Below are 13,639 nucleotides of genomic sequence, written 5' to 3' on the forward strand. Positions count from 1 at the left end.
CTTCACTGCCACATCACAAATGTGAAACAGCAAGTAGTGGAGGGAGCCCTTGCCCCACAGCTCAGGTGAGAGGTTGAACAGTCCCCCTCACGCTGAGAACAGTTGCATCGGGCCAGCACAGGCTCCAGCAAGTCTCTGGAGGGCCAATTGGAGACTGGGGGCTCCCCGTGGGCCGGATTGGGAGTCCCCTGAGATTGGGGCCGGGGTTTGGGCACCCCTGCTTTAGCAGATGCCACAATGCAAATCCTGATTCCCAACAGATGCTGCCCCCTGGAGGACATAATGTTCATTAGGAAACAAACTTCTGAGAACATTTAATATGTTTATATAAAATTTCTCATTAGATGCTACTTTATGAACAATGAATTTCAAAGCGCCTATTTTTCTTAATTCTTGTTTCACCAAAAAAAAAATCTTTTTTTTTTTTTTTTTTACTTTGCAATCACATTACAGTCCAGAAGTTTGCTACATGGTTATATGGTAATATAATGAAATTAATAGCAGAAAGTTCTTATTGTTAAAATGATGTATACAGTGCCATCAGTACACATGGCACTTGGAGGAGTAACAAGCAAAAACAGATGCCCCAATGAGCCTTCAATCAAAAGTTTGATATTGCAGAGAATGACAAAAAGAGAGGGGTGTGTAACGAACAACAGAGGAGGGGAAGAGCAGCAGAGGGTGCGCTAAAATCGACACATGACACAAAAGTTCAGAAGAAAGATGGCACTGGATTTAAGCTGCAATGTTACTTCCTGCTGGGTATCAAACAGTTGTCACAATCTGACTTTCGTCATAATGTACGGGCCAGCCATCTTCACAGGCAATGACAATAAACCTGGGTGAGTTCTTTTGGTCATATTCGCATGGTGGCCGGACCGAGCCACCCCTGAGGGTGCACGTGGTGACCCTGAAGTGCTGCAGGCTATGCCGCAGCTCCCCATAGGGAACCCCTCCACTGGTGCACACAGCCTGGATCTGCCTTTTGGAGCCATGGATGAAGGTGTTCACCTCCTTGCACTGGGACCTGGTGAGGCCTCGTCTTTGCATCATAACATTGCAGTATCGGTTACGAAAGCTGCTCTTGGGATCATCCCGGTGTTGGGTGAGGAACTTCTCATAGCGGGGGTTGTCACAGGATGCTCCAGGCCACCACCCAGTCACCAGCAAGATGAAGAGAAGGCAGCAGGCTCCTTCTGAAGGCTTCATTCTTTCCACTGCTTACAAGGAAAAAGAAATTACGATCATGGCATCAATGTTTCTCATTGCCACTGGGGGGCACTGTAACAATAACATTAACAACACGTTCAGGCAGTGTCAGCCAAAAAGGACTTAAGGCAGTCCATTAAAAATCTTGGGTTTTCTTTTCTTTAATTTAACACAACCATTAGAAGGAGGGGGCTACAGAAATACAGATTAGCTGGGTTATCATGCTTTCAAAATGTTACACCTGTTTTCATTCTAATTACAGATCAGACCCACAAAAGATTTCTCTGCTATCCCCACTTCCAGTTTTGATAGTCAAATGATGACAGAAGACCTTTGTCCTTCCCCCAGTGTTCCTTTCAAAATGGAAAGTCAACCTAAGGGTTTGCTCAAGGGACTCACCTCCCGAGAACAAACTGGACATCAAGATGCCAAGAAGACAAAAGGCAGAGGAAGTCAGAAGAGACATCTTTGTTTCCCTGCAGGACGGAGGGGAAGGACACTAACATGAAGACATTCCGTGAATGGCAGCATCCAGTGCATCCAAGAAAAGAAGTTGCAGCTCTAAATGCACTTGAGATTTGGATTCACACTTGAAAAAGAAATTCCTTCTCAAGGTATCATTGTCATCATGTCAGCTGCAAGCAGTGCAGCTAGGAGGGAACGGAGATATCCCAGCAATCCCCTGAAAGGCTACCTCAGACCTAAACCTGTGGCAGCGAATCTAGTCCTCCTCTCTAATATGCTTCTGAAGGGCAGCCCTGCAGCCAACCCCAGCTTCCAGCAAGCACACCTCTCTGAGACGTGTATTTACAAACCCAGTGCCTGACACATTTGCAGTTCATATGTTTAGGTGCGCACCAGAGAAGAGTCAGGTGTGAAGAAGCCCTGAGAAGCCCAAGTTTAGAAGCAGGTGTTTGTTATGGACTCCACCAATTAATTGCAGGCCACATTTCAGCCTGCGCACCGTTCCATTAGGTTAGGATTGCAGCTGTGTCTCCCTGTTCAATGTATCAACCTCTTGTACTTCCTGCCTCCCATACACCCTTCAATAATAATAATAATAATAATAATAATAATAATAATAATAATAATAATAATAATAATAATAATAATAATAATAATATACCACCGTCTTTCTGGCCATTGGATTGTTCCTTTTGGCTTTATTCAAGGCAGTTACATGGGCAGGCTTTCTCTGAACCCCTGAAGGAGTTTTTACAATGAACAGAGAAGTTCTGTCTTTCAAGAACGGACTACATTCCAGTTGGATCTTTGACATTAATGCATCACTACATTTCAATGACTCTGAAACCATGTAGCTTTGCACCCTCTAAAGCCTGCAGAAACCTGCTCCCTGAGCCATGCGGACCTACTCCCTAGAGCACTCAGAAACTCACCTTCTGAGGGTCTTTTCCTGGTCAGGCAGATGTGGTTGAATGCCCAGTTGGAAACCTCCTCGGTTCTCTTGGTCTTTCGCGGTGACTCTTAAATAGACCCGCAGCAGATGTGGCACAATACCAGGAAGAGGTGAATGGCCAAGGAAATCCAACTGCCCTGTGAGGAAGAGGAGGAGAAGAGATGATGCAAAGCAACAGGCATGCAAGGTATATTCCCCCCCACTTCAAACTGTATTCTCCTCAAATGATTTTATCAATCTGTTACAATGTGGCTTCACTACATTGTCTTCTTTGAGAGTTGTTCTGCAGAAAACCCAATGCCAACTTCCTCTTCCCCTCACCCTTCCCCCCCAAAAAGAAATCCAAAGCCGTTTGGCTCTCTCCACATTTGTCCAAGAACTACATTTACTTGAAGAGTAGAGATGAACCAGTTCCTTTCTCCCACCACTGTGGAAAGGGGTGGCTTCAGTAAGGTGGTTTCTACGAGGACCCTTTTCCGTACACACATCCAGCCCATCTTCTGCTAAATCCAGGCCACATTTAAAACAGTAGTAAATGCATCACTTCCCAGCATTTCAAAAAAATGGTGAAAGTGTCATTTCTTATCACTTATAAAAAATTGGTGTGGATGGGACAACATTCATGATTGCTCCCATGCATCAGCAATACAGCACTTGCTCAACCTCTGAAACGTAAAAAACTTACTAATGTGCTTTTATAAGGGTTGGAAAAAATGGCAGGCATGTGGATGGTGTGTTACATCAGTCACCCTGATAGTCTGAGGCTGCATGCCAGTGGAAAAATGGTATGTGTTGGTAAAAGCAAAAGTCTTTGCACCTCCAAACTACTCACTGAGTGCAAATTGTCCTTCCATGTAGGACAGGGGAAGGGGGTGCTGGTATCTGGGAGCCCTTAGCTATTAGCCAGGCAATTGGAGTCCTTCTTAAAGGGGTAGAATTACAGCAGTGTCAATAGAGAAGGAGCCTAATCCCCTCTGGGGCCAGAGTGTGGGCTTGGCATCTGCCTCCTTTTTGCCCTGCCTAGACTACCCCAACTTTGCACATGCCAAAACTGTTTGGCTCTGCAGATAAATGGGCAAAGAGTTGTATTCGTAGTAGGTCCATGGGGTTGACCCCAATGGGCATAGGCTGGTGGCCAGCCCTAGCCTGCTCTGTTATGAACTATGAGGTGGCCACCATTAGATCACCAGGCAGGCTTTGAAAGGGGCCATGATGTGGACCCACAATTCTCATTGGGGGATGAGCCAATCTAAGGTGGGTTTGTGAGCTGCCTTGAGCCTAACATCTCATCATAGGCTATCCACGCATGATCTGAATAGCCCTGACTAGACTTGGTGTCTTCCTCCTTTTCTCCCTGATCCGCCCTGCGGGCTGGGGTCCTACTTAGATCATCTCAACTTCGGACATGCTGAAACTGAGTGTTTGGCTTTGCACTGACCGCAAACATGGGCAAGGACTTGTACTCATAGCAGGACCGTGGGTTTGACCCCAATGGGCATAGGCTGGTGCCCAGCCCTAGCCTGCCCTGTTACAGGCTATGAGGTGGCCATCAGTTGCACCAGACAGGCTTGCACAGGACCATGATCTGGACCCACAGTTCTCACTGGGGGATACACCAATCCTACATGGGGTTGTGAGCTGCCTTGAAATGCCCTATGAATTATGCCTAGATACTCGATGAGGCCAAATTGCATTTATAACACATTGGCCATATATCCATACCGCCAGCTGGTCCACTTTTTTTCTTCTTCTATTTTTATTCTTCTGATGACCTTTTGATCCCAGACAAGCTCCCCCTTGTGGGGAACCAGTTCTGGCTTGGTGTGTTCCGGCCCAGATTCTTGGCAGGCCCAGTGGCACGGGGGGTTGTGCAGGGACAGTAGGACGGTTGAAAGGGCTGAGCGGCATTTGGCAAACTCTGTGTGCCACCAGCATATGACGTGTGGACCGTATCAACCACTGCTGCTGCTGCTGCTGCTGCTTCCGTGGAGAGGGTCTCAGAGTCCTAGGCAGGAAAACAGGCAAAAAAGGAATGTGTGTGTGTATGTGTGTGTGTGTGTGTGTGTGTGTGTGTGTGTGTGTGTGTGTGTGTGTGTGTATTTTGACACACTAGATTGACCCTCTGAACAGCCCAGTACCAAGTGGCTGCTGTGGGTAACTTCCATTGGCTGATAGGGAGAGTCGGAGGAGCTGCATCCCTCTATTATTGCCAATTGCCAGTGAGCACTGGCAGGAAGTCCTGTGCAAGTCTCTACTGCAGGATCTCCAGTAACTTACAGCAAGATGACCTGCACGCTCTGTGGCCACCTGGTATTGTTAGAGAAAAAATTTGGCAGGGCAAATTTCTCGATCTTTTTAGCCTCCTGCACATCTGAGTTGGTTACCCATAAGGGGAAGCCTGTTTGGGATCAAAAAGACATCAGAAGAAGAAAAATAGAAAAAAAAAAGTGGACCAGCTCGCGGTATGGATATTCCATTTATATAACCAGTGTGCTACAAATGCAATTTGGCAAGCTCACAACCCCAGGATTCAGAATGGGAGGAAAAAAATGGAGAAAAGGATGGGGAAGGGGTAGAGAAAATCCATAGGGGGTTTCCCTTAAGAGTGATGCCTCTCTACCACAACCCTGTGGCCCTGTTACACAACCCTGTACCCCTGTTACACAATGTGTGTTTAAGTCAAATCATATAGTATTCTAGGGCTGCCTAGAAAATAGCACTGTCCCTGCAACTGAGAGCTTATTGCTGGTGCTCTGTCTCATCTCTGCCTGAAAGCTCCACAGCCGCATAAAGTTTGCACAATCTTGCATTCCAATAAATCTATTTTGGCCTTCACCCTTTGGGATAGAAAAACAACTGGGTGTGGCAGGAACCGAGAAATCCCACTTTCATTAACTAGGAACTATTCCGGATACAAATGGAAGATAGAAGAACTCCTGCAGATCCTCAGGGAAAGCAGCAAGAACAGAGGAGCAGAGAAAGGGAACTTGGGGTACCCACCTTTTCCAGAGGGGCCAGTGCTTTTGTTCTGGCTCTCAGCAGATCAGGCTGCTACTCTCCAGAACTTTTTTGTTCTGGATCCAATGAACACTTTGTACAAAAGATTCATCACTAGTTGTCAAGCAGAAAACCTTGACTGTTTCCCAGTGGGTTTTACATAAAATGCCACGCTGCCTTCCAGTTATCATGTTGCTTGTTGTAACAGTGGCTAACTCCCCGCCAAACCTCACTTCCTTGTACGTGCATATACATGCTCCCCCAAATAAAAAAATGTAGTCTTGGTTGCAGGCGCATGCATGCAGAGAGGAATTTTTTAAAAAAATTACAAAAAACAAAATTTGACTTCCATGGAAAAAGTGCATGGGAGATTTTGCAGACACGATACTGAAACTAAATAGGTGTGGGTCTGGTCCATGGCAGCAGGGATGTGCGGTGCTGGGGGTGGCAGGTGAGCAGTAGTGGACCTCCTCAACCCTGCACCCTGAGGCAAAGGTCCATGATGGCACCCCCAGCAGGATGCCACCGCCCACCCCCAATTCGCAAATCCCCCCCACTTACTTGAAGTGCATGGAGCCTTGCATAACTCTAGGATGTGTCAGCTAAGCCTCTTGAAGTTTCCCCGATGTTTTAAACTGTGCTTCTGGCAAACTGGAAGCAGAGTTTCTGACCACATCCGGAGCCCCAGAGAGGCTTCCGTAGGGTCCTAAAGGTGCGAAAGGCTCCGCGCTTGGGGCACAAATTATGAGACCTGCAGCTCTTAATGCAGCAAAGCAAATGTAGCATGGAGGCAGAACATCGAGAAGCACCAAACGCTGATCTGGGCCCTGGGCCAGGTGTGACCACCTGACTCCAAGCCTTGCCCCTGTTCAGGCAGCCCCTGCTTATCCCAGTCAACCCTGCAAGGGGGCTGAGGCAACTGAACCACACCGGGCCACTCCACGCTGCTGAGCCTTTCAGGCTTTTCCTGCAGTCCAGGCCAGTGGACAACCCGTCCAACCCCTCGCACCTCTAGATCACCGTGGAATGGAAGAGGGTACAGCCCTGCCTTTGCTGACCTCAAGGTGCGCACCAATCAAGGGCCATTCTTCTCAAAAACAAAGATCAGCCACTGCAATGGAGGAGGGAATGCAACGCCAAGGGAATTCCTACCCTTGCATTTCCATCTGGTTAGGGACCTGAGCATGGATGAGTGTCAACATGGATGAATACCAAAGCAAAGCCTTAGGGCCCAATCCTATCCAACTTTCCAGCACTGCTGTAACCACAATGTAGCCCCAAGGTAAAGGAACAAATGTTCCCATACCTTGAGGAGGCCTCTGTGACTGCCTCCCCACCACAAGATGCAATGCATGCACCACTGGCATGGCTATACTGCTCCTGGAAAATTGAATACGATTGGGTCCTTATTCAGCTTGCAGATTCAGACAAGTGAAAATGTAAATATAGAATACAAGTCACTACACGCAGACCTGCAAGAAACATGAGTGAAAGCAGATTAAACATCAGAACACCAACAACCATTGTGGAAGTCTGAGCAAAAGAGGAAAGCGCATGGATGAAATTCCAAATGTGGTCCTAACTGAAAGAAGAGCAGAGCAATGAAGGTCAAAGGGATGAAAGTCAGATATTGCTTCTTATACACACTTGTATGTAATGTGTACACCAACAGCCCCTTGAGTTGAAAGGAATGAGAAGGCAGATGAAGGCCTGTATGGTCACGTGACCTGGAATTGAATTATGGTAAATCAATCAGTTCATTACCATACTAACTGCACCAAAGGCACTTTTCCAAGTGGTGCTCCTCTTATATTTAGCCGGGCGGGAGGGGCTGCTTTCATCCAGCCCTTTCATCCAGCTCAGTGTTTTCCCAGCACCTTCTCATCGGTATTGTTCTGCATGAATTTTTATTTTATTTTAAGTTTTATTATTATTATTATCATTATTTGCTTTGCATTCCGGGACACTGGAGACAAGCCTTGGCCATTCCCAGACTTCCCAGCATCTTGTGGAACTTACCGCTTCGTTCCGTAACTAGGAATTCATCATAGCATAATGAATTCTCAATTCAAAATTCAATTTCTCAGCAATAAATGCCACAACCAATTCTTCCTTAGTCAGTAGCCCAGGGGCAAGATAACATGACCAAAGACACACTGAACTGGCTAACATAACATATGAATGAATTAATAAGTTGTCCCTACTTGCCAATTACTTGCCAATTATGAAGCAATCAATAAATAATTTATAATTAAACAAAAAACCACAAATTAATTAGTAAGAAAAGTCAGCATGCCCTAACAACCCCCCCTTTGGGGGGAGGGGGTCATTATTATTAATATTCATATACATGTCCATAGAAACCTGTATGAAATTAACTTTATTCACTTTCAGTTCAACACTTAATCTTTTGGTTTCTTGGTTTTATTACATGTGGTTGTTTATTCTTTTGGTGATTTTTCTTTCAGTTCTTGTACATTTTCCACCTTTTTCATCTCTATGTTCACACTTTAAAAAAAAAAAAAAAAGCAATGGCCACACCCATGTAGAGAAACAAAACAGTGGTGCCCATGAGTGGAACAAAACAGTGGTACCCACAGGTTTCTAAAACTCGTGCAAAAGTTTGTGAATGCTGAGCTTGCTGACCCTCTCAGTGACTTGAAGTACCATCAACCACAACATCCTTTTGTACTCCTCTCTAGAGTGGGGTTTGGGGGGCTTGCCTCGGTTTCAGTCCTTCTTGATGAGGCAGTTCCAGAAGCTGAAGCTGGGGAGTGTGGATCCTTGTTCAGACTTTGGATGAAAGCCCTTACACCTTGGTTTGGTCCCAATCCCCAGGGGTTCCTATTTAAAACACACACACAGCCCTTGCCATGTGCTTCAACATGTAGTTGACTCTAACTACATTCGTCAAGATAGCAGAGAGCAGGGCCTAGGAGAGGGGGTAAAGGGGTTAATATGAACCCCGGCCCAGGGTCAGAAAGGGGGCCCAGGAGCCAAAGGAGGGGGCCCAGAAAGTTCCTGGGATCTTACATTTTCCAATCTCACCCAGATTCACTGCCCACACAGGATGCACATGGCGGTGACTACTGTCAGAAGCCACACGCACCAGGCCCAGGAATGCATACATTCCTTAACGGTGTCACATCTTGGAGGAAGCTGGCCTGCTCCAGGAGCTCTTTGGCTTGTGGATCTGCTTACCATGAAGGAGTGGATGGGAGCTCAGGGACACAGCTGAGGGGCTACAGCTGCTGCAGAAGTGCTGCCCGCTCCCATTGCCCCCCCACTCTGTTTCAGCCCCTCCTTCTTTGGGAAGGGGCCCCAAAGAAACTTTGTACCCCCTGGTAAAATTCCTCTTGGAGGCCCTGCCAGAGAGATACATTGTTTTGGCCGGGGTTTTTTGGTGGGGTTGTCAGGGGGGAGCATGGTTTGCATTTCCTTTCATGTTTCATGTTGCTGGACCTATGAAATGTCTTGTATGCATACAGGAAGCAGAGACCTCTGTATGGTAACAGCTCCTCACATGGCTGAAGAGTTGCAAGCAAGAATCTGTCTCAGAAAGCATGCTGGGAGGCTGCCGGGGGCAGATGTTCTCAGCCCAAGTTCTGCCACAACGCAGGCAGCACTTGTGTACCCCTTCCCCGTGCAATAGCAACAGAGGCACCCTTAGCAAGACGAGCATGGGACTGAGGGCTTCTATGTTTCCCCCTTTCCATAGCCCAGAGATGATCTTCCAAAACTGAGAATGCTGAAGTCAAATCTGCAATCTGGCAGCACTGATCTCCTGGCGCCTGTGGAGTCATCAAAAAGCCAAGAATGCAAATAACTTGACATAACTTCTGGCCTATTTGCAATCTGTTATTCTCAAACATCTTAGCTGAGCTAATGATCTTCCAGCATGTATGCTCATTTTTTGTTTTCTCAGAGCATGCTTAAGGCTGCCAGTGTGATTGACAAGAGGGTGGAATATACATACATGCATATACATGTGCCTCTCTCTCTAGATCTCTGTAGAGACGTACATGAGGATACATGACATTTGGAAGTGACATTTGAATTAAGAGATAAAAATCTGACAATGCACAATGTCATAGTGATCTTCCTGGCAATGCAATTTAGGCGGCAATCCTAACCACACTTTCCTGAGAGTAAGCCCCACTGAACAAAATAGGACTTGCTTATGTGTAGACCTGCATAGGCTTGTGTCCTTAGTAGCACATGTAGTGAGCTGGGCACAGTGGTTTCCGATAATGGCCTAAACGGGTGGACCTTCATCCTGTGAACATTGATTGCAAATGGTCATAGTGCTTGACTATTCTTACATACAGCTGAAGCGTACAAAATAAGCACAGCAATAGTTTACATCAGCAATAGCAGTCGCTGTTCAGTCTCCCTGGCTGAACAGAGGATAGGGTCATAAACACAAATACGAGGGAGTAAGTCGCCTTGGAACAATGTACAGTTGTAAATGGTGTGCAGTTAAAATGGCCCGATCAAGCTGTTGACAGGGCCGTAATAACCATGGCTGGGCCCCTAGGCTTTCGGGCTCCTAGGGCCAGCCCAGGCCCCTAGGCTGGTGCTGTGGTGAGCCCTGGTTGGCCAGGGAGGAAGGGTGTGCTGGCAGGCAGCTCATGCCACGGGTCTGGCTGGTGCTGCAGGGAGCCCTGGTCAACCAGGTAGGTTGCACCGCCATCCTCTGGGAGCTGGGCTGGCAGGTAGCCAAGTGTGCAGGCGCCACTCGGCCCTAGCGTACTGAATGTGCTAAGCCCTGTGACGTTCACTCTGTCCGCCCTGGGAAGTAGGGCTTGCCAACTGTTTGGCCCCTGCTTGGCTCCCTGCGGCTGGGCTGCTCGCAGCCGTCTACTGCAAGTGACTGGACTCAGCTCAGGCTTTGTGCTCCAACATTGGGCAGGTTAGTTGATGGGCCTCTTGTCCCTGCAGGGCCCCGAGGCTTCAGCCTAGTCAGCCTGATGGATAATACTCCCCTGGCTGTTGAGCATTCAGAGAATATTTCAAGCTGTGTCTGGCTGCTGCCTTTCCCTCCAGCCCCTCCCCCCCCCAACAATTTGTGTTGGACTCAGAATTACAAGAATCTTAAAATCCAACAGCTTCTCATCCACCAACTGTTATCACATATATACATTGAAATACAGAGTTGCACAACATCTCTGTTTCTTAGGGCTTCATTTCAGAATGTTTCACTTTTTCCAGGCAGAGGGCAGGGAGGAGAGACCCTCAGCCCAACCCAAACTAATCCCCTCCCCTTGCTAATGCAGCCATGCCAGAAAGGCACCCTATCGATTCATTCTATCCTATGTGCATTCCAGCATTCCACCAGCAGAGAATCTAGTTTGGATTGGGCTGCCTGCACACCAGATTATCAAAGGGGTTTTTTCATATCCACTGTGTAAATAATAAACTGGTGATACAGAGGGAAAAGAGGCAGACCTCCCCTGCGTCCCCCAGGCCAGTTTTTAACCAGGGGGGCACCCTCCCTCATTTCTTGCTTTTGGCCACATGTGATTATGGATTTAAAGTATTTATGTACCTCCGTTGTTCTGGGGGCGACTTTGATGTGTTTGTCTGGATTAGAGCACATGCCAGAGCCAGGGTGGCATGGAGCCCACTCCTGATTTGGCTATATCACTTCGCAATCCAAATTGGCACTATCAGGCCTCCTCAAAGAGGGTTCAAAGAGGATTTCTCAGAGGATTTCCTCCCATGTGTGCCTGGCGAAGCTCTCTCAGGAAACATCACTAGGTTTCTGCACTTCACCCAAAGGCATCCCTTCTGCCTTGCAATGCCATGGGGCTACCACTGGGGCAGTGGAGCATATCAGCATGGGGCAGGGCTTGCTGGTGCACTCTTACTGCTGCTCCTAGCCACACATTGGGGTGTGTGGTTTTGTAACGACTGCATGAGGCTTAAGTGACAGCTCAGGTGCATGTAAGAAAAAGTGTGGGGTATAGTTCTCCCCTGGCTGTGGGGAATGAGGAAGAGAACTGCATATTGTCTGTCCATACATATATGTATATATCTATCTAGCTCCTCTGAGAGTAGGCTTAAACCTGATCTGGGAAGACTGACAGACAGCCACAGACACACACACCCTTGTTCCTGCCACAGGGCGCCTCTGTCAACATAGAGCAGCATTTCAATATACACTTCCCAGCTTCCTTTATTGGGCAATCTGAATTTGAACCATCAAGGAAGCCACAAACAAAAAAATTAAGCAATGTTTTAAAAATACATTACAAAACTTGCCCCACTTGTCACTGCATAATGGAGGAAAATAAGGCACTTCTGACTACAATACTATAACAGTTTCCTGCGAGTAAGTCTCACTGAAGCCAATGGAATTACTTCTGAGTAGATATGAGTAGATATTGTGCTACTAGACTGTTTAGAAGCATTTATTTACACCCCAGCCACAAGCCAATGATCACAATTCTACTGAGCACGTGCTTTTGGTAAAGCAGCCATAAATCATTTCTACATAAGGTTCAGTTAGCCAGCCCCCTTGACTGTCCTTGGCCCTGAAAAGGGACTGTAAGCTCAGTGGTGAAGAACACAATTTTCAGATAAATGATTCCAGGTTCAGTCTCTATCATTTCCAGTGTAAGGGATGAATCTGAGGGAGTCCGGATTAGAATGTGCTCTGAGATCCTGGACAACCACCACTGGCTGGAGGAGAAAGAAGGAGGACTGAAATCAGTTGCAAGGTCCATCCTTTGCCACTCAGAGGGAGGCTGGTCTTACCTAAAGAATTGTTCTCATCTTAGCCTAAATATGCAGCGAACTTGTTCACAGTGTTTTTTTTTCCCCCAGCAAGCATCCATACCCCTCCCATCTCCCAAACTTGGCAAGTACACAAGCTGAATGCTGAAAAGTGGCCAGTCATCAACATCTTTTTCCAACATCATCAATTCCAGATGTTCTTTTTCTTTACTTAGAAATAAAGACCAAGGGTCTTGTTGACCAAATTTTTGTGTGTGTTGTCAGACTTGTTCATTCTGGCTCTGCAAACTCTGGGGCCCTCACTCTGTTCCCTGCTAAACTTCTAATACTGTTGCTATAACTTCCAAATGTTTAAAAACTGAACCAGATTTCGTAACAGCAACAACAGCAACAAGATTGGGTATCAGCCATCATATTCAGGAATGATCCTTTACTTTTTATTTATTTTTAAGCTCCGTGCTCATTTGCTGGCAACCTCCTAGTGACACAACTGGCTGTGTGTGCAGTGATTGTTGGCAACCTTCAGTCTCGAAAGACTCTGGTATCGCGCTCTGAATGGTGATTCTGGAACAGCGTCTAGTGTAGCTGAAAAGGCCAATTCGGGAGTGACAATCCCTTCCACACTGGGAGCAAGTGCAGTCTGTCCCTGGTCTGTCTCCCTGGCTATGGGCCTTCCTTCTTTGCCTCTTTGCCTCAGACTGTTGGCCAAGTGTCTCTTCAAACTGGAAGAGGCCATGCTGCACAGCCTGCCTCCAAGCAGGCCGCGCAGAGGCCAGGGTTTCCCACCTTGCAGCTCATGCTGTCTCTCCTTGTATCTCTCTTTCTTCCATTGTCTTCCTTCCAAGCTCTCTTTGCTTCAGGTTCCTGACTCTTGCATCAATCTTTCTTATATCTATGTTTAAATTTAGGAATTTTATTAGAAAGCCTCCCCTGGATGTTTCCACTTTCAGAAAGTTAGGCAGGCGATGAAAGATGACTGTGGGGGTTGCAAACAGGTGCAACCTGCAATAGGTGAAGAAGAAAGTGGGGGAGGAGTGGGAGGTTCCAGTTTCTCCCCTCTATGAGAGGTAGGTGAGCTGTTTCTTAATGCACAAAAGCCAAACCAGAGGCAACAACCAAGAGCATCCCTGCACATGACTTTAAAAACACTTACAGTCCAATCCACTGTTAACTCCCTGCATGGTGATGCAGTGATGCCAACACTGTGCCTGCTACATCTTTTGGGGCTGTTTTGGGCTCCAGAAACCTCCTCTGCGCAAGCCCATGCCAGTCCGGTCA

General features: G+C 47.0%; 1 protein-coding gene across 1 annotated transcript; it reads right to left on the bottom strand.

Annotated features, from left to right (window-relative positions):
* Window positions 1-469: 469 nt before the first annotated feature.
* LOC136652059 (ribonuclease-like) lies at window positions 470-2,685 on the bottom strand. The gene is made up of 2 exons (XM_066628902.1): window positions 2,607-2,685; window positions 470-1,217 (listed from the first exon to the last, which is right to left on the bottom strand). Exon 2 carries the CDS (start codon window positions 1,207-1,209, stop codon window positions 766-768), a length of 444 nt encoding a protein of 147 aa, XP_066484999.1. The 5' UTR covers window positions 1,210-1,217; window positions 2,607-2,685; the 3' UTR covers window positions 470-765.
* Between the last annotated feature and the right edge of the window lie 10,954 nt (window positions 2,686-13,639).

Source organism: Tiliqua scincoides, chromosome 5 (assembly GCF_035046505.1).
Source record: "Tiliqua scincoides isolate rTilSci1 chromosome 5, rTilSci1.hap2, whole genome shotgun sequence".
In the NCBI taxonomy this organism is placed as follows: Eukaryota; Metazoa; Chordata; class Lepidosauria; order Squamata; family Scincidae; genus Tiliqua; species Tiliqua scincoides.

Coding starts and splice junctions, on each gene's coding strand:
- LOC136652059 (XM_066628902.1), bottom strand. CDS start 1,209: ATGAAGCCTTCAGAAGGAGCCTGCTGCCTTCTCTTCATCTTGCTGGTG.